Here is a 26,527-nt window from a genome sequence, read left to right as displayed (position 1 = left end):
CGTTAACGCCGTCACGGATTCGCTACTACATTCGATTTTGAATTCGCTAACCCTCGGCAAATTAGATCGCACACGTATTTATTGTTGACTCGGTCTACTTCGGAAGCACGTCGAAGTAGAAGCGAGGCATCTTCGCGAGTAACGCTCATCGATGGATCAACGCGGACATCGATCGTAATCGGATTTCCTTTTCAATTAGCCGATAACGATTATTTATGTGAGACACCGCGGGATATAAGGACCGTGCACGAGGCAAAGGTTTATCGCAGGTCATACCTGAAATGAACGTGTCGGCTACACGTGTCGGGTTTAACCATTAACCCGGGCTTACTCATACACAATTCAAATGCAACCCGAAGCCACGGCGATCCGAGCTCGCCGTCCTCTAATTTAAGCCACGTCACAAGAGCGGCGCACGTTGATTAGCTTAGGCAAATGATTGGTGATACGTACGACCGGTCGGCTATCTCGTCGGTAAGCATAGCTTATTTACACAACCGGAGCACGGTGCCCCGCGTTTGCATTCGGTAAGTAAGAAGCTGCGGATCCCATTACACGACTACAATACGTAAGCCGTCGCATAAATACGCTGCGCTTTGAGCATGCGCCGCTTCTATGACGTTGCAGTCATCACCGCCCAGCTAATATTACAAACGCGCCGTTATTTGCGTATTAAGATACGAGCGTCGACGGAACAACTTCCCCCAGTTTTTGGGTATATTCCACGATTGGGTAAGCGTCTATTTGCTAGCGTATGTTTGAAATATAACAATCCATTAGACTTGTGCCATATAACGAAATGGTATAAAACGAAATGAGACATAAGCCGGGAAATCAATATCTTTTCGAGCGGCTGTAAAACGAAATCCAATTGAAATTCGTACTCACCGAGTCGTCAGGAAGCGGAATTTTATTTCCCACCGATTTCTCCACCGGTACGTATGTTATGGACGCGGGGCTATTCCTCCTATCCCTGATATATCCATCGGATTACGCAATCTGCTGGCTCTTCACAATCGCGCCGCCGGTCCACCTGGACGAAGGAAAATCCAGTTATCGGCTGTACTTTGCATCCGAGAGCCCAGCAATTTGATTTTGGCCTAGATATCGGTCGACACTCCGGTTAATAGATCGGCCATGGTAATTGTGCACGTACCACCAAAAACGAGGGAGATGAAAATCGATCGATAATCGCGATACCAATAATGATACACGCGGGCGGTTTTCGTCGATGGTAAAAGTGGAAGGAGAGAGGCTGCGAATTCGCCTCCAATTCGCGGGCCAACAAGTGTCGCGACATTCGTTCGAGCGCAAGTACGTTAGATCGATCGTTAGCCGTCGGTTTTCCACGGTCTTCCATTGTGCGGCGAAATTTATAGGGCACTTTTCGCGTTTTCGCCTCTCCCCCCACTCGCACTTTTTCCCCTATCTATTCCACGGCGTGAAACGCGGTGACTTGGGAAAAATGCGCGATCTCCAACGAAACGCTCGAGGAGACAGAGAGAGAGTCGTAAAGCTTCTTCGCAGTATCGCGAAACTCATTCGAGTTTATGGAATACGTCCGGCGGATGCGCGCAGACGGAAAAAGGCGAAAAAATGATCGCGATATGAAAATGTGGGCGAATTAGAAAGGGAATCGCGAAAAGAGTTTATTTTCCTAGACAGCTGAATGAATGAGCCCGATCTCTTTGAATCATCTTGAACAAACTCATTGAATATACTTTGAACAAAAGAGATTTACAAGTATCCGATCTTCGAGTCATCCAATCTGTTTAATGTACCTTGAACAGGATGATTAACATAAATCACATGTCCCAAACGGTCCACTCAAAAATTTTGTGTTAATTTAATATAATCTGATGATAACATTAATACTGCGTTAATATTTCGACAAAAAAGAAATGTAATCTTGACCATAATTTAAAGTTACTTGCATGTACAATTAACATAATTTTTATAATAAAATTGACAAAAGAATAGTAAAATGTATGGCACATTTATCTCCACTCCTGTAGTGAAACATCAACACTCTTTTTTTTGTAAATGTAAAATTATAAAAATGATTTTAAAAATATATTAAAGTAATACAATTTGTATTTAACACATACTTTAACATATTTTTTAAATCACTTTCACAATTCTACGTTTTATATCTGGTAAGTTCAATTAACATAACAGACATGTATTAAATTTACACACGAATACGTTCACTACTTAACACAAAAACTTTAACCAGCAAATTTTTTCACTAAAGTACACAAATTTTCCAACAGTATATAATTATGTAAATAAGTAAATTTAGAAAATATCAATTGCTATTCAAAAATTTTAAAGAATAAAATTATCCCTCTTGTCTAAAGCAATTTTCAGCTTTTTTGTTATATCTCAAAAAACTATTCAAGACACTAAAAAACGTTTTATAGAAAAATTTTACAATAAAATTACCTCTATTCATCCACGTTAATAATATTTTTTTTAATAATAATTAAAAAAAGTTTTTTAATTTTTAAAAAGTTATCTTTTTAAAATTTTACTGACCTGGATGAATCGAAATAATTTTATAGTAAAATTTTTGTTAGCAGAGAGAAAGCAGTTTTTAAAGCTCATTTTGAAAATAATTATTCTTTTACATTATTGACGGTAGATAAATAGAGGTAATTTTAACATAAAACTAATTGTAGAGATAGTTTTATTTAAAAATTAGTTATGTGCTTGTATATCAGTCAATGTTCACATTACTTTTTTCCTTCTTCTGTGAATTTTATGATAAGAAAATGACAAAGTGCTATCATTTCCACATATCTAGCGACAGACAGAATGGTGCGTTTTTTTTTAGTGATTTCCCTAATTCACTCTCATTTTTTAATAAATGAATTGTTTGAAATGCCATCATGAAAAATAGTTCAAGAGAGGAAGGATGGCATTTCAAACAATTCATAAATTAAAAAATAAGAGTGGATTATAACTACTGGGGAAACCACCAACAAAAATAAAACATACCATGCTATCTTCCGCTTGATGTGTGGAAATGATAGCACTTTGTCATTTTCTTGCCATAGAAAGAATTCACAGAAGAAAAAAACAATAATGTAAACGTCGACCGATATCATTTCCATGAGATCGTATATCATTTTTAGAAAAAACTAACTTTACTTACAATACAGTTTTATAATAAAATTATCTTTATTTATCTACCGTCAATAATATTTAAAAAAATAATTATTTTCGTAAATGTAAAAAATTGCTGCAAAAAGAATTTTGAGGTTTAAAATCACCCTTCATGTGTAAAGTGATTTTTAGTTTTTTCATTATATCTTGAAAATTATTCAAAAGATATTTTATACAAAAAATTATATTAAAAGATGTTTTATACAAAAATTTTACAATAAAATTACCTCCATTCATCCACGTCAATAATATATTGTAAACAAAATTATTTTTAAAATTTTCAAAATTCAATTTATCGGAATTATATAATATATTGAAAAATTTGTATAAGACATTTTTTGCTACCTTAAATTTTACAATTTAAAAAATTCATAGTTTGTTCCATTATTACGTTTAAGTATCTGTGTAAAACTTGAGCATACATCTTTCATTAATTTAAAGGTAATTTTGTTTGTTGTTGATTTAAAATCGCGTTTTATAGTATATATAGTAAATTATTCTGACTCAAATTCGGACATGTAGAAAAACAAAACAAAAAAATGTTTCGGGTAAAACATTTATAAAATCGTATTCTGAAATATTGAAAGAGTGTACTAGAATTTTGACAAATTTTTTAGAATCCAAGTTTTTCAAAAACAGTATTAAACCCTTCGTATTCAGGAAATGCTTTAATATTGCTTTATTTTTATACCGCATAAAATTGCAATAAAATTAAGTACAACAAGAATATTTTTAGCCTTGTTATTAGAAATCCTTTCTGCGAATGAACGAATGCGTATTGAAGGAGTTTCGGAGCTTTTTCGGCACATTCAGAAAAGTAAAGGGCGTGATACCTACACATGTTAATACTTTTCAACGAGTAACGAGTTGATTGCCAAAAGTGATTATTCCAACCTCGGCTTTACCATTACTATTATGAAAAATTGTAACGTCATTATCAAATTATAACAAAGTAACGTTAACGAGTAACGTTGTTACGTATTGTAATTTGTTACATCTCTGGAAATTTTTATATTTCTGATAATGCAAGATGTGATATGTACACCCTTGATATACGTTGAATAAAAAGGATTTATAAAAATCTAATCTGAATCCAATTTCACATCTAATTTATTTAATATATCCTAAATATAAAAATAGATTTTACTCAATTTATAATTTAAAAACTTTATTGATAGAGGAGAAGAAGATGGCACCTTTTCATTTTATTGAATAAATTTGTTTATAATCAGTATTTTACATTTAAACTTGAATGATTACATTTTGTCAAAATGTTGTATAATAGGTTCTAGACTCAAAATAATAAAATATTTATTACTTGGAACATGATTTATAAAAATGTAACATGCTGCAGCAGAAGAAAAAAAGGTGATGATATAGTCCAAAAATAATTTTTAAAAATTGGTTTAGTTTAAAAAAGACACAGTACTTTCTTATAAAATTATATGTTTTTAATTTTCCATCGTTTAGAATTTTCCTAATTAAAAATTTTCCATTCAGAAACATTAGAGATATCATTAGAAATATTATTTTATCTCTGATTAAACAATAAGCATAAAATAATATCTCTTAATGCAGTTGAACACCGCCCTCTAGAGTAATAATCGATTTATCGAAGAAACATTTTGATATAAAAATTTTGCTTAAAAACCAAATATTAACAAAATCCTATGTTATTATTTTAACTATAATTTTATAACTCCAAATGTGTACAGCAAAACAAAAAGTTAAATAATAAAAAAAGACACTCGAGTGTATATGTACATTGGTGTGATAATACGCTCAAGTTTAAAAACAATGAAGAAGTATATGTAATTAAGTACTAAAATATATCTTAAAAAAGTTTAGAAGTGCTCAAAAGTAAACATATAACCTTATATTAATTGTGTTAGATATTATATGCTGGCATATTAGTAAAACACGGCGGACTATTAAACAAATAATTCAATAAGCAATTGTTAGAATTTGTCATCCAATAGCGGAAATAATACTGGTAGCCGTAATGTCCATAATAGTTATAATACAATATCTTCTTCTCTTCTGTGTTAAAATTAATTTCTATTCCCGGAGATCATTATTTTAAGAATTCGTGCACTTTTTAATTCGACTTTTTTTCTCGCAACTGGAGTTGCGACCTATTAAAGAAGTATGTATAACAAACGGTACATGCTTAATGATTTTCTCTTTGGCGAAGATCTTACGCTTGCAACTGAGCAGGCGACATGGTAAATCGCGCATAATCGCGAAACATCTCCCTGCTCTCCAGACAGGTGAGCATCTAGGTCAGGGCGTAAAGTTTAAGGGTTACAACTGAAATTTGCATATCGCTCGGGTCCGAGGCGCGATTCTCGTCCCTCCCCCTCCCTTCCCTCCGTACCCGGACACACACGGACGTGTATATGCGCGCGAGCGAATGTCTACAATGTCGCAAGTGCGAAATTGCACACACGTATCACCGCAAGATAATACGCAAACATATCTCGAGATCGCGATACTGAACCTCGTTATTGACTTCTCGCTCGTTCTCCACCTTCATTAAGGACTAACGATCGATGTCCGTTAATTATTCGATGCCGCTTAAGTCTCCTCGTAAGACTGTGCACCGGACGCCGTAATATTATCTTGTATGCTCGTTTGGCCCTGCACAAAATAAGAGAAATATGTATTAAGAACAAAATAAATGTTAAATATTAGATATAAAAATTAGGAATAGAGATTAAACGCCATGCACAATAGATACACCCATAGAGCACTGAAATTTTTCAGAGAAGTTTCTAAAACATTTTAACTGAAAAAACAAAATGTTTCATAGAGGTTGCGAAGTCTGCAACATTTCTGGATGTCTCTGGGACTACTAAAATGTCCGTAATTCTTGTATGTAAAACTTTGTAGAAAAATTGCTGAAAGATTACTGAAAAAATCTGAAATCTTTCAGAAATATTACCAAAGAGTTATTGAAATGAACTATAATCTTTTTGAAACATTGTTGATTGTAATTCTCTGAATATACTTTTCAACATCATTTCTGAAGTATTTTAAAGTACTACAAAAATAACGTTCAAATTTATATTATTTATATTTATTATTCAGAGAATTACAAGTATTACAGAGTTTTGTAATAAAAATTACATATAAAATACAATTGGTGTTTTTATTTTACGTTTTTGTTTATTATTTGCAATCTGATTAATATAATAAATGTAAATATAATTTCTGAAATGCATTAAAAAGAATGTATAATACATAAGACAATAATATTTTATTTGCGTAACATTTTTGTACTATACCTTCTACTACATAAACTTAGCATACGTTGCGAGCAGACTTAGAAAATTTTCATTCGTTCAATTGGCAAAAGCAACTAATTTTCTGCGTGGGTATGTTAACTTATTTAAGCAGAAAATTTGCTCACATTCAAAAGAAAATTTTGAAAATTTGCTGCGTGTGATAAATTATAGAAACACTTCGATTACAATATTTCATACAATATTTTATAGAATTCTTTTAGAAATATTGCAAATGACATTTAAAATGTTGAAACCTTTCTGAAAACTTTTCGCAACAATCAATGTATGAGCAAATAAAATATAGATATACAATCACAATATAATTTTATTATTATTATTATTATTTATTTGTCAAGAGCATGAATCTCATAGAATTGTTAATCTAGCCTATAAAAAAAGTGTTCGTATTTATTAGATCTTGTTGTAAACTTGGTTTTTTTTGCTTGAAAAATGAATTTATTTTAATAAGAATATGAATACATTAATTAATATATTTTCCATTTTTTTCTATTACTTTTTCCCATCTTTTTGGTAAAAGTTGGATTCCGCGACAATAGAACGAGCTGTTCGACGCAAGCCATTCATCCACCCATTTTCGGACTTGTTCGTAATTGGAGACGTGTATTGGGGAGTGCGTGTTGCATCGATCGGAAAAGGTGGTAATCCGATGGAGCCAAGTCTGGGAAATAGGCTGGATGAACTTCCTATTCGAGCTTCAACACTGTTTCTTTCACGGTTTTTGCAACATGTGGTTACACTGCGCGTTGTCATGCAAAAAAAAAACACTCTGCGTCAATTACTGATGGCCTTTTTCGTTTGCTTTTAATATGTAACACTTTTAACAATTCTTTGAATGTTTAAGTTAAATTTTTATCCAATAATTCGTTGTCCTCAACTTTTTCTTGAGCTACCCTGAACATTCTTTGTCTTCTACACTGAAATCATCACTTCTGAATTTTAAACTAGTCTCTATGTTCTTTCTGATCGAACTTGTGTACTATAAGTTTCAGAAATCAATCAATTTGCTTCAGCTGCAGTTTTCTTCAGATCAAAATAATGAAGAAGTACATGTCAAAAAAACCACTTATCATGATTCATTTTAAATTGATTAAAAAATATCTCTGCTTTAAATTCACGTGTGATCATGTAGCCATGTTTACGATTATATAACTCACAATCAGAGCTGTCCAGGATTTGTACTTTTGGGCTTGAAATTGAAATGTGTATAGGTGTTCTTACCTATTGCCGTTCCTATTCCTCACTTCTTTACTGTTTTGTCAACGCGCGATTATGTTATAAGATACTGTTTATAAGATATTATTTATAATATATTTAACTATAAAAAAAATATTACCCATGAATTATATACATATGTATGTCTTAGTAGGTATAAAAGTACAATTTTATACGTCTATTTTAAATATATATTTATACATAAATATTGATACATTTATTATGTAACAAAACGGAATACATAATAAACACTATTATCTTTGTTAGTAATTTTGCACATCACCTGTAAGATAATATGTATTCATGAATTAAGTAGTTTTCAGCATTATCTGTAAGGTCATAATTATTCGTGAATTATGTATTCGATTTTGTTACATAATAAATTTATGTATCAATACCAATTATATAAATGTATATTTACAATAGACATATATAATTATACTTTCATATCTACTAATACATATATACATATAATGTATGGGTAATATTTTTTATAGTTAAATTTAACTATAAAAAACATTACCCATAAATTATATATATTAACTGGTGAATATATTAAATTTATTTAAAATATATATTTATATAATTCGTATTAATACATAAATTTATTATGTAATAAAACCAAATACATAATTAATAAATAATTATGACCTTACAGATAATGCTAAAAATTTATTAATTCATGAATACATATTACCTTACAGATGATGTGCAAAATTACTGTCAAAGATAATAATATTAATTATGTTCCGTTTTGTTACATAATAAATTTATGTATCAATACCAATTATACATATAAATGTATATTTAAAATAGACGTATAAAATTGTGCTTTTATACTTACTAATACATATATGTATGTGTCTAATTCATGGATAATATTTTTTATAGTTAAATATATTATAAATAATATCTTATGAATAGTATCTTCTAATATAACCGCGCGCTATGACAAAACGGCAATGAAGTAAGGAATAAGAATGGCAATAGGTATGAACCATATACTAAAATAGACGGAGCCTTTTTACGAGGGGTAGCTGAGATTAGCGGTAAGGGGGGACTACCAGCACTTCAACTAGTTCTGCAGTGTTCGGCTATATTCGAGTTTACATAAAGCTGGGAATGCCAGAACATGACTACGCGAAGCTATATTCAAAACTATACTGTACCAATATTTTAAGTTTAATACTTCAAGCCATTTATTTTTTCGATTAATATCTTTTAGTAATCTAAAAATTACGAATTATTTAAATACGTATAAATATAATTTTTTTATTAAATAATAAATTTCTTGCAAACTTAAAAAAATAACCAATAGATATATTCTACTTGCAAATGAAATGAAAAGTTTCCTGATTCTTTTTCTTTTTTTGCAGCTTCCGTTTTTTTCTTTTGCAGTTATTTCGATTACCCAGATGCAATAACTCATTGTAAAATATAATGCAATAACTCATTGTAAAATATTCAAAAAAGCACGAAAGTGTATAATTGAATAATCACAAAATGCAACGAAGCTGCACGCAGTTTGAAATGACAGCTAAGAGCCGAATGATTCCGAACAATTCCGAATCAAACCGATGTGCTGGTAGTCTCCCCTTACCGCTAATCTCAGCGCCTCCCCCCCCAACACTATCCTATCTAACGGTTAGCTCCATCTACCTTAGTCTATGGTATGAACACCTATACATTTCAATTTCAACCTCAAAAGTACAAATCCTGGACAGTTCTGATATCACATTTTATTTTTTATATTTCGTTGCTTTTATTCCTAATTTCTTCATTGCGCGTTTATTTCATATCATTGGCTTAAAATAGTTCCTAATTTCTATTCCTGGTATTAAATATTATTTCTCTATTGAGCACAGGACCTTATGGTTCTTATGTATTAATAATAAATTCAACGAATCTTGTTTTTCCGCTGCGGACCAAACGTTCGGCGATGATCACTATGCTTTCAGGTATAAATACGTGAAGAACGTCTCGAGACGCGGAATCAAATCGTTTCTCTTTCTTTTTCTTATTTTTGAGGCCTTTGGATTTTCAATTCTTTTTTGAATCATAATACTACGATTGCGTAGATGTCAAACACAAAACTCAATGACCAGCGAGTTCAATTGTATTATCAATAAAAAAAAAGCCAAAAAATTTCGTTAATTTAATAAGCGGATCACCCGGGATCATATATTATAGCTGTATCATGATTTCTAGATCAAAATATCTCTTCGATATATCAATTATCACTCTAAAGGACTGTATTCAAAAACACTAGAGATACATCATTTTATTTTTGTTTATCAAATGTTAAACAAGGATAAAATGTATTCAAGTATATCTGGCAATCATATTCAAGCAGAACAACGAATCAATAAATATCAAAATGACATTGAAGTGGAGTGTAATTGATCAAGAAGGCTTTTAATAATTATTTTGCAGTCATTTTGACGTCATTTTATCGTAATAACTTTTTGTTCTGTTTGGGCAAAATTTGTAGTATCGATAGTAGGAAGTTTATGTGTAAATGTGTAAATATTTTATTTTTTTTCTATAATAAAAGTGTAAAAATTTGTTTGATAAAATCTGTTCTTTTGATAGTTTCTTTATGATTTATCTTTTAATGAAACTGTCAAAAAATATATTAAATCTTATGTAAGTCAGCTTTTACCTCTATCTCTTAAAACATCGCAATTGTGTATTGTAGCTCTTTCTAATAATTTATTTTTACAAAATATACATTTTTGTAACAAAATACTGTGTATTTTTTAATCAAAACCAATTTTTTTAATTTACTTTTAGGATAGCTATAATATTATATCCCTATTCTTCTTTGAACCACTATGTAGTAACGTTACATTTTTATAAATTACGTCCTAAGTAATAAATATTACACAACTTTAAGTCTAGAATCTATTAAACAACACTTAGATAATTATAACTGTTAAGTTTCAATGTAAATGATATAATTATTTATTAACAAAATTATTGAATAAAATGTAAATGGGTGGCCATAATACTTGCACCTTCATTTCTATTTTTTTTAATTAAATTAAGTCAAATCTCAATTTTATAATTATTCAATTTTATAAAATTTGGTTATATTTTATAAGTTAATAAAAACCTAGTTAAAAGTTACATTATTAGTTAAAGTTACACTTGGTAAGTTAATGAATTTTTTTAACTTAATTAAGTTAAAATTAATTACTGGCTTATAAAATTAATTTAGTTATGTTGTGTTAAAAGTTACACAAACAAAAAACTAACTAATTAAAAGTTATATTAATAAGATTAAATTAAGTTAAATTAAAAGTTAATCTTGAAAAGATTTTGTTCTTATTTAAGAAATTCGTAAGTTTTTGAAGTTGCTCAAAACAATTATAAATATGAATCAAACAAATATATGCAATTAAAAATTAATACATCAAACAAAAATATTTTAATTGTAAATTACGTTTATGTGAAATAACAAAGAAATATTGTTCTTATGAGAATGTGTTTTTTATAATATTTTTCTTTTACATAAATAAATTTTAACTTAGGAAAATAGTTAATAAATTAAAGTTTGTATATTCAAAAAATAATTAGTTAAAGTTATAAACTTATAACTAATTAAAATTTTTAACTTATAACTAATTAAAGTTATTAACTTATAATTTTTTAATTATTATATTCTGTTATTCAATTTTACGCATGTTTAAACAAACCTGATGTTTCAAAAGTTAGTGCTTGTTTTGTCTCGTCGCTACGACAGGTTATGTCTCTGTACTAATACTATATAGATTAACTTTAATCTCAGTTTATTCGTAGCCTTTTTCTACTTTTTTTAGAATAGAACAAGATTAAAATGTTAAACGAGATTAAAGTCAATCTATCTTGGTAGAAATGACTAGTAGTCATCTGCTGCATAGATCGCCGCGGCCGATGATCTTGCATCTTGCTCTTGACGAGAACCGGGAAATCGGGAATGCCGGGTGATGCCGGGAAATAACGAGATGTCGCACGAATCGTGCTGTCGTCGACGGAAGTGGAGGTGGCGGCCATGTTGAAGTTCTTTTAGGTTGGGGTTCCATCAGTAGCACGTTGTCGCAACGGTAAGCGCAATCCTCATTCTTCAATATTCTCTCGAACATACGTTCTCGCTTATCGTCAAGTTTCTTGTAGTAAGCTCGATCGCTTTTGCTACTCGCTTTCTGCGAAAATCTGGATAATTCTCGAACAAAGGTGGCTTGAAAAACAAATGCGACGCGCAACGACCTTGCGTTGTCAACGTTGGTCTCTCAGTTAATCTAAATTCCAGTATTTGTTGCTCACAATCCTACCTCCTCACGATAGAAATTGCAAATTGAAAACGATTCTTACCCACGTCTCGCGGCACGTATTCAAAGTTGAGAGGTTAAATCTCCGCGTTGCGCTCATATCACTCATTGTGGCAAAAACTCATGGTTCTTTTGATTTTGTTGCAATTCAGGTAAGCCATTATGCAGATCTTTGTGAAAACCCTCACGGGTAAGACCATTACCCTTGAGGTAGAGGCCTCCGACACCATCGAGAATGTTAAGGCCAAGATCCAGGACAAGGAGGGAATCCCACCAGATCAACAGCGGCTCATCTTCGCTGGCAAACAGCTGGAGGATGGACGCACTCTTTCCGATTACAACATTCAGAAAGGTGCAAACTTGTTATTGTTTATCGAACTCGCCGACAATCTCATTACAAGAATAAAGCTACATTTTATACAATGCGACATCTCAGATGTGGCATGCTAAACTGTAAAATGTTATAGAAATATAAACGGAACAGACTATGGCTGCATTTACTTTGATGTTCACAATATTTATAAGCATTGTCTGTTATTGAACATTTGATATAAGGTTAAAATGATGCTTATAACACTGTGAACATTAAAACAAATGCACATATTGTAGATATTTAATATGTTTCTTATAGCTTGCATTACTTGTATTTAGTACCTTTATTTTCTCTTTCTGTAACATTAAATATGCAGGGTGCCCCATTTTGTATGATATCTGTTAATGATAGACTCCTGAAATCTCCTTTTGAGATGAAAATGCAAGTATCAAAATGTCATTGTATTGTGAAGATATATAATGTACAAAATCAATATGAAGAATGAATATCATATTTAAGAACATCTTTACTACTGTGCAATATGGCATACCTGAGCACATAAATTTTGACAGTTTGATTTGCCAACTTTAAACCCTTTTCATTTTAAAAATACTGCCTCGACATTTTGATTAGGAAATTCATCTTTAAATATTCTCAGAGGTTTGTTGCTAACAGGTGTCATGTGAAGTCTGGAGTACTATATTTATCTCGTTTCAAGTGTACATATATTTTATAAGTTTAGGCCAAATAAACAAACCTAATTGTATAAAAATAATTTTTTTTCTTTATTTCTTTTGCAGAATCGACTCTCCATCTGGTACTTCGTCTCCGAGGTGGTGTTATTGAACCCACCTTGCGTATACTTGCACAGAAGTACAACTGTGACAAAATGATCTGTCGCAAGTGCTACGCTCGTCTTCATCCACGAGCAACTAATTGCCGTAAGAAGAAGTGTGGCCACACGAATAATATCCGACCCAAGAAGAAGCTGAAGTAGATTAAACATCCAATTCCAATTTCTATATTACAGAAATGGAAATATAACTTTGTTACATCAATAAACTATAACTGGTAAACTGATTTTTCGTATTTTATTTTTCTTGTATGTTTAATAAAATGAAATGGTTCATTAGGTTTTCAGTATAAAATAAGCATATAAAGAGCATTAAGTAAATTTTATTTTATTTTGGCAATTTATATTATAATTGTATAACACAAGATTGATAATATATTAACAATATTTAATATTTACAATATATACAAATTTAATTTATAAAACATGAAAATAATTTGGTCTTATCCAAAGCACGTTGGTTTCATAAGTAGTCTGTATTGAGTGGCATAAGCTTCATATAAATTCATATCGTTTGGATTTGGTATTGTACCACCTACCTGTAAAAATACAATATTATAAATACAAAATTAATATAATTTTTTAATTATGTATAAGATTCACATACTGTTGCTCTTTTCACATATTGCTCATATATGCTTATGCTTGCATCCTTAACACTAGGTAGTGTAATGACAGCAGTTGTAGATTCATGAAAGGATGCTTGTTGAAGTAATTTTGAACGCAATTTAGTGTGATCTGTAGAATATGTTGCATTGCGTCCTATTAAAACAAATCTGCAAGATAGGAAACATTAAAATGTATAGAAAATTTTTAATATTTACGAAAAAAATAATGTTAATATTGTTACCTTTTATAAAGAATAACATCGTTTCGCTTTGGATATTCTGGTTCTGTGCCATATACTTCTTTCATGGAAGGAAACAGTGATTCAAATGATATTAATTCTGAACTGTCTTTGGAAGTAATTAATTGGAAATCGTCCATTTGTTGATGGCTTTCATCTTCATCTGAACTTGAATCCTCACTTGAACTATGACATGTAATCGATAATTTATTAAACTTAAAAAAGGTCTTTAACGAGCAAATTTTATTCTGAAAAATACACTTATTGTTAGAGAATTGACATCTACAATATCATAAATTATAAAAACCAGAAAAAAATTGGTTACGAGTACATTAATCAATCAAACGCGTTTCTTACTGCACAGAGCCTTCATCAATAAAATTAAAAATTAGTACATTTCAATAAATTAACAGTAATAATATGTCTAACAATTTTTTGTGTTCATAACACTCTTATCATCGCGAATCATAGAAATCCTATATGGGCCTTTGATCCAAATTTTTTAGATAAACAAGCAATTAAATGTGAATAAATAGTTAAGTAAATAAATAAATAATAAATAAATAGCAAAAATAAATAATAAATATAATGCGATCCATGTACTTTCGTTAAAAATAATTATAAAATTGAAAAATCAATTAAGTTAAAAAGTACTGTGACTGTGGTCTTGTGATTATCATTTTGTCCAATGAATTCTTTTTATATTCAACTGTTCTTCGTTTTCAGGCGAGAATATATGGAAGTCTGATATATTAAAAATTCCTTGTCACCAGTTATTTTAAAGTGACAATAAAATAATTTCTAGACACAGACAGTAAGAGAAACTATAATGAGAATCTGAACAAAAAAACTGAGACTTTAAAACTTTTCTCATATTAATTTAATTTATGAAACTAAGAGTTAAAAATTTACAGCAATGTGTTAAAGTATGAGTTGTGTGTCCGTCTTGGATTGATTCTTAGATGTTGCTTCTATGACTTACAGCAAGAGACTGACAAATTTGAAACGTGTAGGACAAAAGAAAGTGAGATGAAAATATAAATAAATATCGGTGTGTTTGTATATAAGACATTATTTGTCTATTGTGCTAAATCTTTGCTAAACAGTAAATCAAAATATGTACTGTTCATCAATTCTGTATCTTTATTGAGATTAATACTATTTTTTTGTTCTTTAATATGAATCATTTCGGAAATAAGTCTTATGAAAATTTGATTCAGAATCAAGTATGCTGACATTGTTCTAATTAAAAGTGATTGTATTTTACAATTTTTAAACAACTGAATGTTATGCCGGATCTAATCTTATATTATTTTTGTGTTCCTTAATTCTTGTTCCTAATTCTCTTTGTTTGTCTTACATATGTGGCATCAACAATCGTTGGATTTTGTACATCACATGTTTTTTTCAGTGGGTTCTTTATGAACTTTGACAAATTTGTTAAGTGTATTGATGATTTTATAACCGTGACTGTGAATTTAGTTTTGTCTATTATGGATGCTGCAGATTCTGTTATGTGTTTCGCATAAAAAAAATTTTTTTTTGTGTTATTACAATCTTCTTTTTTTGTGTTATAGTGTTTTTTTATGATCCCTTATACGCAAGTGTTTCAATCTTAGATTTATACTATTGAAAATGGTTTCCACTGGAAAATCATTATTCAACAGGATTTTTAAATATAGTTCGAGGTTTTTTTGTTGGAATTGAGCGTGGGACAACAGAATTGCTCTGTCAACAAGATTGTACATCGTACCTATTCCAATCACCCTCATTGCCACAAAATAGGTACGATATACAATCTTGTCGACAGAGCAATTTTGTTGTCCCACTCTCAAATCCAACAAAAAAACCTCGAACTATGTATAAAAATCCTTTTGGATAATGGTTTTTCTGTTAGAAACCATTTTCTAACTCATAAAAAACACTAACACAGAGGAAGAGCAAAATTGTAATGACATAGAAGACAACACAAAAAATTTGTATTGCCATATGCGAAACATATAACAGAATCTGCAGCCTCTGTAATAGACAGAATTAAATTCATAGTCGATTATAAAATCATCAATAAACTTAACAAATTTGTCAAAGTTCATAAAGATAAAAACCCAACGGGAAAAAATAATGTAGTGTAAGAAATCCAATGTAACGATTGTGATGCCATATATGTAGGACAAACAAAGAAACAACTAGAAATAAGAATTAAGGAATACAAAAATAATATAAGATTAGATCCGACACAACATTCAGTTGTTTCGGAACATTATAAAATACAATCACACTTTTAATTAGAACAATGTTAACATACTCGATTCTAAATCGAATTTTCATAAAAGACTTATTTCCGAAATGATTCACATTAAAGAACAAAAAAAGTAGTATTAATCTCAATAAAGATACAGAATTGATGAACAGTACATATTTTGATTTACTTAAAGATTTAGCAAAATAGACAAATAATTTCTTATATACACACACAGATACTTATATTTTCGTCTCATTTTCTCTTGTCCTACATTTTGTCAGTCTCTTGCTGTAAGTCATAGAAGCAACATCTAAAAATCGATCCAAGACAAACACGCAACTCATATTTGGTTTAACACATGCTGTAAGTTTTTAACTTTTAGTTTCACAAATTAACATAATATGAGAAAAGTTTTAAAGTCTCAGTTTTTTTGTTCGGATTCTAATTATAGTTTCTCTTATTATCTGTGACTGGAAATCATTTTATTGACCACTCTAAAATAACCGGTGACAAGGAATTTTTAATATATCAGACTTCCATACATTCTCACCTGAAAACGAAGAACAGTTAGATATAAAAAAAAATTCATTGGACAAAATGATAATCACAAGACCACAGTCACAGTACTTTTTAACTTAATTGATTTTTCAATTTTATAATTATTTTTAACGAAAGTACATGGATTGCATTATATTTATTATTTATTTTTACTATTTATTTATTATTTATTTATTTGTTTATTTAAATATTTATTCACATTTAATTACGTGTTTATCTCAAAAATTTGGATCAAAGGCTCATATAGGATTTCTATGATTCGCGATGATAACTGTATTATAAACACAAAAAATTGTTAAACATATTATTACTGTTAATTTATTAAAATGTACTAGTTTTTAAGTTCACTGATAAAGGCTCTGTGCAGCAAGAAACGCGTTTGATTGATTTATGTATTTGTAACTAATTTTTTTTATGGTTTTTATAATTTATGATATTGTAGATGTCAATTCTCTAATTGTATTTTTCGGAATAAAATTCGGTTGTTAAAGGTCTAATTATTTTTGTTTACTGTTCTTCACTCACACGAGGTTGATTTTATTACATTGTTGAACTTGGTTATAAATATTAATTTCTATTTACTATTCTAAAGAATATAAAAGTAATGATTAATTAAATTTTATACCTTGCGCTGGACGTTGTACTACTCGTACTGCTCTGACCAGTCATAGATGGATTTTTCATATTTAAATTTTTACTCCCTGTTTCTTCTCTCCGTCTGCCTGGTCGAACGCGAACAGCGAATGGACTATAGCAGGTAGTAAAGTGTGGCATAAAATCTCTTACAGAGTGACTTATCTTATATGCATACACCTCGGATAGTAAAGACAATTCATATGGCCTAAAATATTTACATAAAATTGTTCGCAAAATAAATTGATAAATAATAAAATGAATAATTATGGGATAAATAATGTTACCTATGATAATCATAATAAACGTCAATCATTTCTTCTATTGAATTTTGTACTTGTATCATTTCTGAACAGGATTTAGTTACTTCATCGAGTGCATAAGGAAGACACTTCAGTACACTTTTATCCCACCATTGTGTCAGAAGTCTTTTTTTACGCGAGTAGCGACAGGCAGGTAAATGATGAAGATAATAATCCGTTAGAATTTCCCATATTGGAGGCTTACCTTCTTCAGGTATGAACAATCCTAAAATATAAGCGTATTAATTAGCGATAATCATAGATTGTTTTACGATTAAACAAACGTGTGTTTATTTACCTAGAAATAAATTAATTGTATGTTGTTTTTCTTGGTCGCTAAATGTATTACTGTAATATCTGCTTAATGTTTGCATAATGTCGTTACCCTGACTTGTCCATGGAGCTGTTTTTCTAAATGATAATAGTGTCATACAATTAAAATTATTTTAATTACATTCTGCGACGTTTAAATATAATAACATCTACCTACCTGTATGTTTTAATTCTGTGTACTAGTTGTGAACCACCATATTGCAAGGCTAAAGTATCTCCATGATCCTCGTACAATTCTTCTAACATTCTCACACAATCGGAATCAAATTCGAGTTTAGGAGATTCTAGTACACCTAAAGCACACAACTGAAACCCTAGGGCACATTTCCCTATTGCAAACTGAGCTGTATTGGTTCGATCTAAACAATCTACACAATTTGTTCTGATGATTCCAGTTTGCACAGTTCCTCTCTTAGCAAAACATTCCTTTACTTTATTTTCAATTTGATTTAATTCATTCATTTTATTGATTTCTGTGTTTGAATCAAAATCGTGTGTAGAACTTGTTTGCCTGTTATAATCCATTTTAATTGAAGTATTAATAGAGCTTCGGGTATCATTTAAATTAGATGACAAAGTCGAGTTTGAATTTGTTTTGTGAAGCTTCTTCATATTACTGTTTTGTGGTGAGAACAGATTTCTTTGATTGTAATAAGGATTTTGGGATTGATAAATACCAGTTTTTAATACAGCATTGTAAGCAATGTTTGCTAATCGTCCCATAACGTTCACCTTTTTTCTATAAAAGATGCAAAGAATTTATAACAAAAGAGTAACACCAAATTTGGCCCATTTCTTGGACCTCGAGTTTCAACTTTTTTTATGCCAAATAGTACTATATAATGGAACATTAATCCCAAAGAAATTTAAAATGAGCATAAGCGCGGTTCCAGAGATATAAAAGGTTGAAAGTGATGATTTCTCATAACTCAAGGCGCCGTTTTTAGACTTCTTTTCTGTTGCTTGAATAAAAGTTATCATTTCCCACGTATTTTTGCGCTTTGAACACGAATCTGGTAAGCAAATTGCTCTATCACGTCAGATTTCTTAGAAAAGTATTAAAAATGATCATTTTTACCTCACCACATGGCGTTAAAAAAAATCTATTTCTAAACTATCTAAAAATCTATCATTCACATTAAAAAAACACCCCAATCTGTGAGAGGCAAGGCGACTTACATTAAAAAAACACCACAATTTGTGAGAGGCAAGAGGACTCATATTAAAAAAGCACCTCAATCTGTGAGAAGCAAGGGGATTCTTAGTAGGAAAGCATCTCGATCCGTGAAAGGCGGTATCACGTGTCACTTCAGCTCCATCTATCTCGGTGAATTCTCATACTAGATGAAAACTAAGGTCATATTTCAATCCAGGATAAAAATCAATAAGAAATTTCGTTATATATATATTTTTTAGATAGATTTTTAGATAGAAATAGGTTGTTTTTAACACCATGATGAGGTAAAAACGATTATTTTTGACAATTTTCTAAGAAATCTGACGTGGATGAGCAATTAGATTACCAGAGTAATTTGCTTATCAGATTCGTGTTCAGCGCGCAAAAATACATAGGAAATGGTAATTTTTATTTAAACAACAGAAAAGAAGTCTAAAAACGACGCCCTGTATTATGAGAAACCATCACTTTCAACTTTTTATATCTCCGGAACCGCGCTTATACTCATCTTAAAATTTCTCTGGGATTAATGTTCCATTATATAGTACTATTTGGCATAAAAAAAAGTTGAAATTCGAAGTCCAAAAAATGGGCCAAAAAACATATCTTTTTGGTGTTACTTTTTCCTGTCAATTTTAATGTTAATATAAACTTACCTTTTACTCATGCGTGCCATATCAAAACTTATATATTGAATATGATGCTCTGGGGGTAGAAACTGATTCAAATATTTCACAGCCATACTTAATTCTTCGCTTAATGTACTTTCGTGTTTCTTTTTCTCCCGTTTTTTTACTAAATTTAATATTATTATTGGTGATCCATATCTTTTCAACAGTTGATTAAAATGCGCTCCTAAAAGAATTTATTGGTTAAATATAAGGAAATAATATCATATTAGAAAAAAATTTGTCAATTTTTATACATTAATACCTGCTGTTTCTACATAGGGATCGGATAAATCACAAATTATAGTCGGTTTTGGGACCATTTTACTAACGTCCTGACTCCAATGAGCAGGCACTGAACCACGCATTTGTACAAAAGAACTGAAGCGTCCTTTACTTAAAGAACTCACGCCAGAATCATGAACGATTTGTTCTGTTTCTACTTCGTTTGCGACATCTCCCTGTATACATATAATCATTGATTAGTTAAAGATATGTCTATGAGAAATACCTATTAAGCGCATCTGCACATACATCGAAATTTGCACCACGTTTTAGAAAACGTGTCCCTGCGTATTTGTTGCTTCGTCTGGCGATAACGGTGACGTACATAGATCTTCCAAAAATGCTCACATTCGATTGACCGATAAAGCCGTGTATTATATATAATATCCATTCGGGATGCAAATCTTTTTCCACTGGCTTTAAAAGATGGGAATTCCATAGAAAACGACGATTTGGATTACTACGTATACCGTAATCCATATATTTCTCGCCTTTACTGTAAATATATTTAGAATTAATTTGTTAATTATTTTCTTATTATACTACATTTAAGTAAAATATAATTTTGAATTATTTCTTAATTAAGTTATAATTAAAGAGACATCAGCATTAAGATACTGTAACACACCATTCAGCTTGCCAATCTTTTCTGAATGCCCACATATTAAAAAAATCTTCAGAGTTATCCGATTCTTTAGATTCACTTTGGTTAATAGACACATCAATGGGAACATCGGATTTAATACATGTCGGTGGTGCCATATTACTTTGAAAAGTATGTGATATATCATACGAATAACTGAAGTAGAAATTACTGCTGAGATCAATGCTCTGGAACATCTTTACGTATCTTTGTTCATCAGGATGGAAGATTCGTATAATGTCATTTGGTATGTATATCATTGATGTGTCTTCTATTTTGTATATCGTATGATGACCAATAACTGCAACTCGGCGACGTTTCGTAACTAAGATTATGTAATATCCCTCCAAAAAACGTATGAAACCTGCACCAAATATTTCTTTTCATAATATGTCTACAATTTATCATTAATATCATTATTATCGGATATATTTTATTTTTAACTATATTTCTGAATAATTGAAAATGAAATTGAATATTGATGACTTGCTTGCATATTTTATACACAATCCTAAGCACAATAGTTCTTTTATAATACATGACGCCTAATGTCTGTGTGGTATGTAATATCCATGCATTTAATTATTATACATCACACATGTGAGAAATATAAATTCACAAGTAAATATCACACCATGCATGAGGAAGGATATGTACATACCATAATACACCATGATGTCTGCGAATATTAATTTTGTTAATCATAGTGTTTATCATTCTGATTGATTGCATATCGGTCTATTAAATATTAATCTATAACCAAATAACTCTGTATGGTGTTGTCTAGTAAGGAACCATTTACTACATTTACGCAGCCTGATTTACATCGATGTTATAAAACTGGCCAATCATAAGTATTCCTTTAAACCCTCACCTTCATAATTATGGTTGTTACTAAACCCGATTAATGGTGATGTGTAAATGTAGTAAATGTTTTGTTATATTCTTTTAAAATTAATACTCAAACTAATTCATTTTAAATCAACTAACATTTCATCTATTATTTCTACAATTATATTTAACAATTCACATGTCTATATTATAAGCAACTAATCCCTAACAGCACATTTCATCCAGGGGATGTCCCAGGGACGTCCTTGGGAGATCTGTACTGTTAGGGATATTTTGTTATTTCCAAAGCAAATTTTCTTTTTATACTACAAAGTTATTCCATTTGTGATAATATACGTATTACATATGTCTACCTTTGGCTTCATCAATAAAAAGCTCATTATGCCTTACCAAGGATAGCAAAAGCTGGCACTAGCCTGGGGAAAGTGCCTCTCTGCCACATACTCTTCCAGGTGAATTTAGTTTGTGTCGGTTTGTGCAGTGGTTTTTGTGATTCTTGTCGCTCAGGCTCCTCTGGTATACCCGAACTAGGTGCAGGTTCTTTACTATCTTTACTACCTTTATTAGCAAGCAAATGTAAGTAAGCTAATTTCGTTTAACGCATTTAACAATACTCCAATATGCTTTTAGTATCTGATATAGTATAAATGATATTAGTAATAGCAAAAAGTTATATATGATATATAGGAGAGTTAATATCATACCATAGACAAAGCTTGAAACACTGAGGAGCCTAAGCTTCAACATCCTTATTAATATTACAGAATAAGAGAGAGAAAGAGAAAGAGGTGCACATTGAAGTAAAAATGTGTACAAACGACTATTGTAACTATGTTTAATACATATATACTGCAAAAGCTTATTGCGTGCAGTTACTAATTTCATATTTGTGCATAGTGATCTGATGATGTGTGTAATGATCTTACCGACGATCCCAAAGGCAGATACAACACGTGCAACACCACCCACATTATTGCGCTGTCCCGCTCGCGTTCGGTTACCCATGTCAATCATATTGACCAAATCTTTTATCTCGTCCTGAGTATACTCTCTCTTATCGTCCACTACAACCAACTCCCTCGGTTCCATCCTATCGATTTTCAGAACTCGGAAACGCGTTAACGTATTGTTGGATCCCATCAAATAGAACCGCTGCAGAAGAGTAAGCATGAAGACCGAAATCATCCTGGAGGAATCGGAATAAAGTTAAGAGTGTCAATTCGAAACCTACGGATTTCGTCTCGTACAGAGCAATTTTCTGTATGGAGGAAATGATCGGATGAAACACCATGGTCGGTTTGCCTCGTTCCTCCATGGCAATCTAGCCTTTGTCACTATTTTACTTTAAAAAGATCTTTTTAACGAGCTGTCATACCGTTGACACCTTTATCTCTTGACTTGCAGCAGACGATACATGTGGAAATATAACCTTAAAATCAATTATCTATATTCTAGATTTTATTTCTTTTGTCGAGAGGGCGTTAGCGCATGCCGCATTTCTCATACTTGTGAATTGTAAGGAGACAAGATAAATTAATATTTACATATCAAAATATAGATTTTCTTTTACACGAAATTTATTCTTAATTTTATGTACAAGGGATCTCGAACATTCGAGGTTAAGTTGAAAATGATAGGTAGTATTAATAAATACACAAATCTCTGCAATTTGACATACTTTTCATTATTTTTCAGCATTAACATTTGTTATGTCAATACAGAATCGCAATATCAGGAGAGTCTATACAATTTATTATCTACATAATACATCCGCTTATTTTATTTAGATAATATTCAAGCATTCTTTTGCAATAAACACAAGCGATTGTAATGTACACACACCAACGTATCCAACTGTGAACAGGAATAGCATCTTATCCTTTTTGCCACCAGCCAAATATACTGGTTTGTCTATCGTAGCCTGCAAACAAAAAAGAATAATAAAGGAAATTTGCGTTCCAGAAAAATTTTATTGTAGCTGAAAGCTATTGTTACATATACACTTACCGCATAGTGCTTGAACTTCGCCCACATTTTTGGGTCAAGGGTGCGTGGTTTTTCAGTACAATAGCTTGCCGCAGGTGTAACTGTTACAGGTTTTGTCTTGATGCTGTCGTAAATCATCACTGGCTCTGTCTTCTGTAAAGGAAGAGGAGACTGAAACGATATAAAAGCTTTTACTATTTATTGCATTTAAGAGCAATAATGTACTGAATATTAACACTCTGTATACATTTGATAATTTTGTCCCGGCAAATTTATTTTCATTGAAAAACCAAGAACACTGGAATTATAGTATTTATATATAATTACTTTTTCAAATAAATAACCATACAAATATTTTCTTGAGATATTGAAGTATGTGTAAAAGCTATTAAAGAATTTTTTATACTTGTAAAGGTATAAATAAAAATTAACTAAAATATATCATGACCCAATGTGTTTAGAAAAGCCAAAATTAAAGTGTATACAAAATTTTAATATAAGGCAGAGCCAAAACTGATTATTTATTGTCTATCTCTCTTTCTGCCTAGTGTACAGATAAAAATATATTTATAGAATATAGAGCAAACTTTACCTATATAGCTACATATGAGCACATTGATCATTCCATTTCCAAAATATTATCGATTATAATTAACGTACAATAGACTTAAGATATATATTTTATCCATTTTATAATCAATATTATTTTAGCATATTATCAACGCAGGAGAATCTGATAAAGATGTTATATGAACGCAGGTACATAACTCGACATGGCCGAAATTGCTGCTCTACTGTTCGACAATCGGATCTGATAATGATCAACTGACGATCTATCTGGAGCGCGAGGAAGCAACGCGAGCACTTGCGATTTTGCGGACATAACGAAACATGCAGATCGGCGATACCCTTGGACGGAGAGACGGTGCCAAGACGGTATCGAATCATAATGTCGATAAATTTTTGTGCGCGAGACGGTGAATCGTGTGAGCGAGAATTCACTTACGATGGGATACAGCGGCTGAAAACTGGTGGACGGCTTCAGCCTGCCGGTGAACGAGTTAAATTGGTAAAACCGCATTTTTCGCTGTTGCGCAACCAGCTGACAACTTTGTTGGGCCTCCGCGCGATTACTGAGAATCCTCGGCCATAGATTCTGTAATTTCTGTAAGTGGCGCAGCGGCGCGGCTGATGAGCAACGAGCGATAACATGGTTTTTTAGGCGGGAAGACGAATAAAGCGTGCAAACTTGGCAATTTTCGTGAAAATAAGACGAATACAATAAATAGAACGAGGTAGAAAGAGTCCTTAGATGAGAGATTTCCATAATTTTTTATAGAATCTCCCATAATCTTGTTCTGTACAATATAAAACATGCAGAACATTGAAATTCTAATCTGATAATGTGGAAGTTCCTGAATTCATAGATAATAGAAGAAAATTAGTGTTTCAAAAACGTTTTCTTTTTTGTTGTTTTGAATAAAATAATAGCCTGAATAAAAAGATGAAAAGCTCAATTAACAAAATTATGACAAACAAATGGGAATGAGAAAAATTGAACGTGTCAAAATCATCTTAATATTTTTAGTTTAGTCAAAAATATGCGTTGTATATCATGTGTTTGTAAAATTTATATAATTAATAATTAATGATGTCAATTAAGACCCAGTTTGTTAACACAATTTATAACTGTTATATAATTTTGAGAATATCTTTTATAACAAATATTTTGTAATATTTATTATTATGATTACTTAATTGTATTTATTGTTTTTTTTTATGTAATATAAATTACAAATGCTACATATTATTTACATAACAAGTATAATGCTTCAATATATAGAATTAATGTTAAAACTATATAGACATAAAACAATAGTTGCATAGTATACTCTGTAAATATACCATCATTATTTTTGTGAAAAGGCTAAATTATAGTAAAACCACATTATTATAACAACTTTAATATTATATAAAATGTGTATGCTTATTATTATTATATTTAAAGCTGCTACAATATTAATAATAAGTTGGTTCAGTTTTTTCTCATTGAATCCTACTTTCATGATGTTTTTTATTAAATTTGTAATTAATAAAATAGGTTATCAGATTGGTATTACAAATTCAGAGTGTTTCCCATTTAATAATACAAGTTAATATAAGTGTCGTTCTATTTTTATTACTTATTGAAAATGAAAAAAGAATAGAATGATGCAGAATAGAATGTTGACTTGTATTATTTCTATCAATGCAGATTAACTTTTGATCTCAGTTTAACTTACTCTTTGTTTTTTTTAAAGAAAAAAATAAAGAGTTATAATCAGCTAAACTGAGATCAAAGTTAATTTACATTGATGGAAATGGGCATAAGGGTCAGTTTAACCTCCAATTAATTTAAACTAACTGGTCAATCATGATTAATTATTTCTGATCAATTTTATTTAATGATAAATGTAATTAGTTAATTTCAATAAAAAAAACTAGCTGATTAAGTTAATGTGATGTTGTAAAACTACCCCTAAATGAAAAGTATCCTCAATGAACCTATGACTTGTGTCGACCAGTGTCGACTGGGAAATTAGGATATAGGATTGTGCGATGCGATATCGCATAGCGTATTTTTCGAAACTAGTGCACTCTAGTGATTGAGATAAGGTAATATTTCTCTTGTAATGATAAAAGTCATAGTACACAAAAAAACTTGAGCTATAACTCTTCAAAAACATCCTCTCCAAGAAGGTTTTACTCGATATGGTATACATTACGTGTACTATATATTTCGAATAAAATCTTCCTGGGAAAAACGGTTTTGGAACCTAACCTTAAAACAGTAAAAA

The 26,527-nt window shown here is 30.7% G+C and overlaps 3 protein-coding genes and 1 long non-coding RNA gene across 6 annotated transcripts; 1 reads left to right on the top strand and 3 right to left on the bottom strand.

The window, feature by feature from the left end:
* Positions 1 to 686: 686 nt before the first annotated feature.
* LOC105207536 lies at positions 687 to 11,570 on the bottom strand. The gene is made up of 3 exons (XR_851450.3): positions 11,387 to 11,570; positions 5,669 to 5,808; positions 687 to 1,033 (listed from the first exon to the last, which is right to left on the bottom strand). It is a non-coding gene; the product is annotated as an uncharacterized LOC105207536 (long non-coding RNA).
* A 93-nt stretch (positions 11,571 to 11,663) lies between these two features.
* On the top strand, positions 11,664 to 13,391 carry LOC105207537 (ubiquitin-60S ribosomal protein L40). The gene is made up of 3 exons (XM_011177061.3): positions 11,664 to 11,773; positions 12,151 to 12,350; positions 13,112 to 13,391. Exons 2-3 carry the CDS (start codon positions 12,161 to 12,163, stop codon positions 13,306 to 13,308), a joined length of 387 nt encoding a protein of 128 aa, XP_011175363.1. The 5' UTR covers positions 11,664 to 11,773; positions 12,151 to 12,160; the 3' UTR covers positions 13,309 to 13,391.
* Positions 13,392 to 13,504: 113 nt separating this feature from the next.
* LOC105207539 (polyphosphoinositide phosphatase) lies at positions 13,505 to 24,871 on the bottom strand. Of its 3 annotated transcripts, XM_011177065.3 has the most exons (16): positions 24,697 to 24,871; positions 23,712 to 23,843; positions 22,936 to 23,625; positions 22,631 to 22,856; positions 22,095 to 22,262; positions 20,838 to 21,216; positions 20,459 to 20,705; positions 20,190 to 20,385; positions 19,913 to 20,111; positions 18,237 to 18,818; positions 18,045 to 18,157; positions 17,732 to 17,972; positions 17,437 to 17,652; positions 14,015 to 14,197; positions 13,772 to 13,940; positions 13,505 to 13,703 (listed from the first exon to the last, which is right to left on the bottom strand). In XM_011177065.3, the coding sequence occupies exons 3-16, from the start codon at positions 23,017 to 23,019 to the stop codon at positions 13,608 to 13,610; spliced, it is 3,099 nt and encodes a 1,032-aa protein (XP_011175367.1). In that variant the 5' UTR covers positions 23,020 to 23,625; positions 23,712 to 23,843; positions 24,697 to 24,871; the 3' UTR covers positions 13,505 to 13,607. The 3 variants fall into 3 exon arrangements, with proteins under 3 accessions (XP_011175367.1, XP_011175368.1, XP_039305758.1); XM_011177066.3 differs by lacking the exons at positions 22,095 to 22,262; positions 23,712 to 23,843; positions 24,697 to 24,871 and having other exon boundaries at positions 13,507 to 13,703; positions 22,936 to 23,161; XM_039449824.1 differs by lacking the exons at positions 22,095 to 22,262; positions 22,631 to 22,856; positions 22,936 to 23,625; positions 23,712 to 23,843; positions 24,697 to 24,871 and adding an exon at positions 21,514 to 22,081 and having other exon boundaries at positions 13,507 to 13,703.
* On the bottom strand, positions 23,488 to 24,771 carry LOC105207538. Its single transcript, XM_011177063.3, has 3 exons — positions 24,697 to 24,771; positions 23,712 to 23,861; positions 23,488 to 23,625 (listed from the first exon to the last, which is right to left on the bottom strand). The coding sequence occupies exons 1-3, from the start codon at positions 24,769 to 24,771 to the stop codon at positions 23,488 to 23,490; spliced, it is 363 nt and encodes a 120-aa protein (XP_011175365.1).
* Positions 24,872 to 26,527: the final 1,656 nt, after the last annotated feature.

Source organism: Solenopsis invicta, chromosome 5 (genome assembly GCF_016802725.1).
Source record: "Solenopsis invicta isolate M01_SB chromosome 5, UNIL_Sinv_3.0, whole genome shotgun sequence".
NCBI classification, from domain to species: domain Eukaryota; kingdom Metazoa; phylum Arthropoda; class Insecta; order Hymenoptera; family Formicidae; genus Solenopsis; species Solenopsis invicta.
Note: the sequence above shows the minus strand (reverse complement) of the source record. Positions and strands in the feature narration are given on the sequence as shown.

Excerpts from the sequence above, each read along its gene's own strand:
- LOC105207538 (XM_011177063.3), bottom strand. The coding sequence starts at position 24,771 with ATGCGGTTTTACCAATTTAACTCGTTCACCGGCAGGCTGAAGCCGTCC. Across the intron at positions 23,862-24,696 it reads TTCAGCCGCTGTATCCCATC|TCTCCTCTTCCTTTACAGAA; the intron begins GTAAGTGAATTC and ends ATATCGTTTCAG. Across the intron at positions 23,626-23,711 it reads CGAAGTTCAAGCACTATGCG|GCTACGATAGACAAACCAGT; the intron begins GTAAGTGTATAT and ends TTTTGTTTGCAG.
- LOC105207537 (XM_011177061.3), top strand. The coding sequence starts at position 12,161 with ATGCAGATCTTTGTGAAAACCCTCACGGGTAAGACCATTACCCTTGAG. Across the intron at positions 12,351-13,111 it reads CGATTACAACATTCAGAAAG|AATCGACTCTCCATCTGGTA; the intron begins GTGCAAACTTGT and ends TTTCTTTTGCAG.
- LOC105207539 (XM_011177065.3), bottom strand. The coding sequence starts at position 23,019 with ATGGAGGAACGAGGCAAACCGACCATGGTGTTTCATCCGATCATTTCC. Across the intron at positions 22,263-22,630 it reads ATCTGCCTTTGGGATCGTCG|GTAGTAAAGATAGTAAAGAA; the intron begins GTAAGATCATTA and ends TTGCTAATAAAG. Across the intron at positions 18,158-18,236 it reads CACAGAATTAAAACATACAG|AAAAACAGCTCCATGGACAA; the intron begins GTAGGTAGATGT and ends ATTATCATTTAG.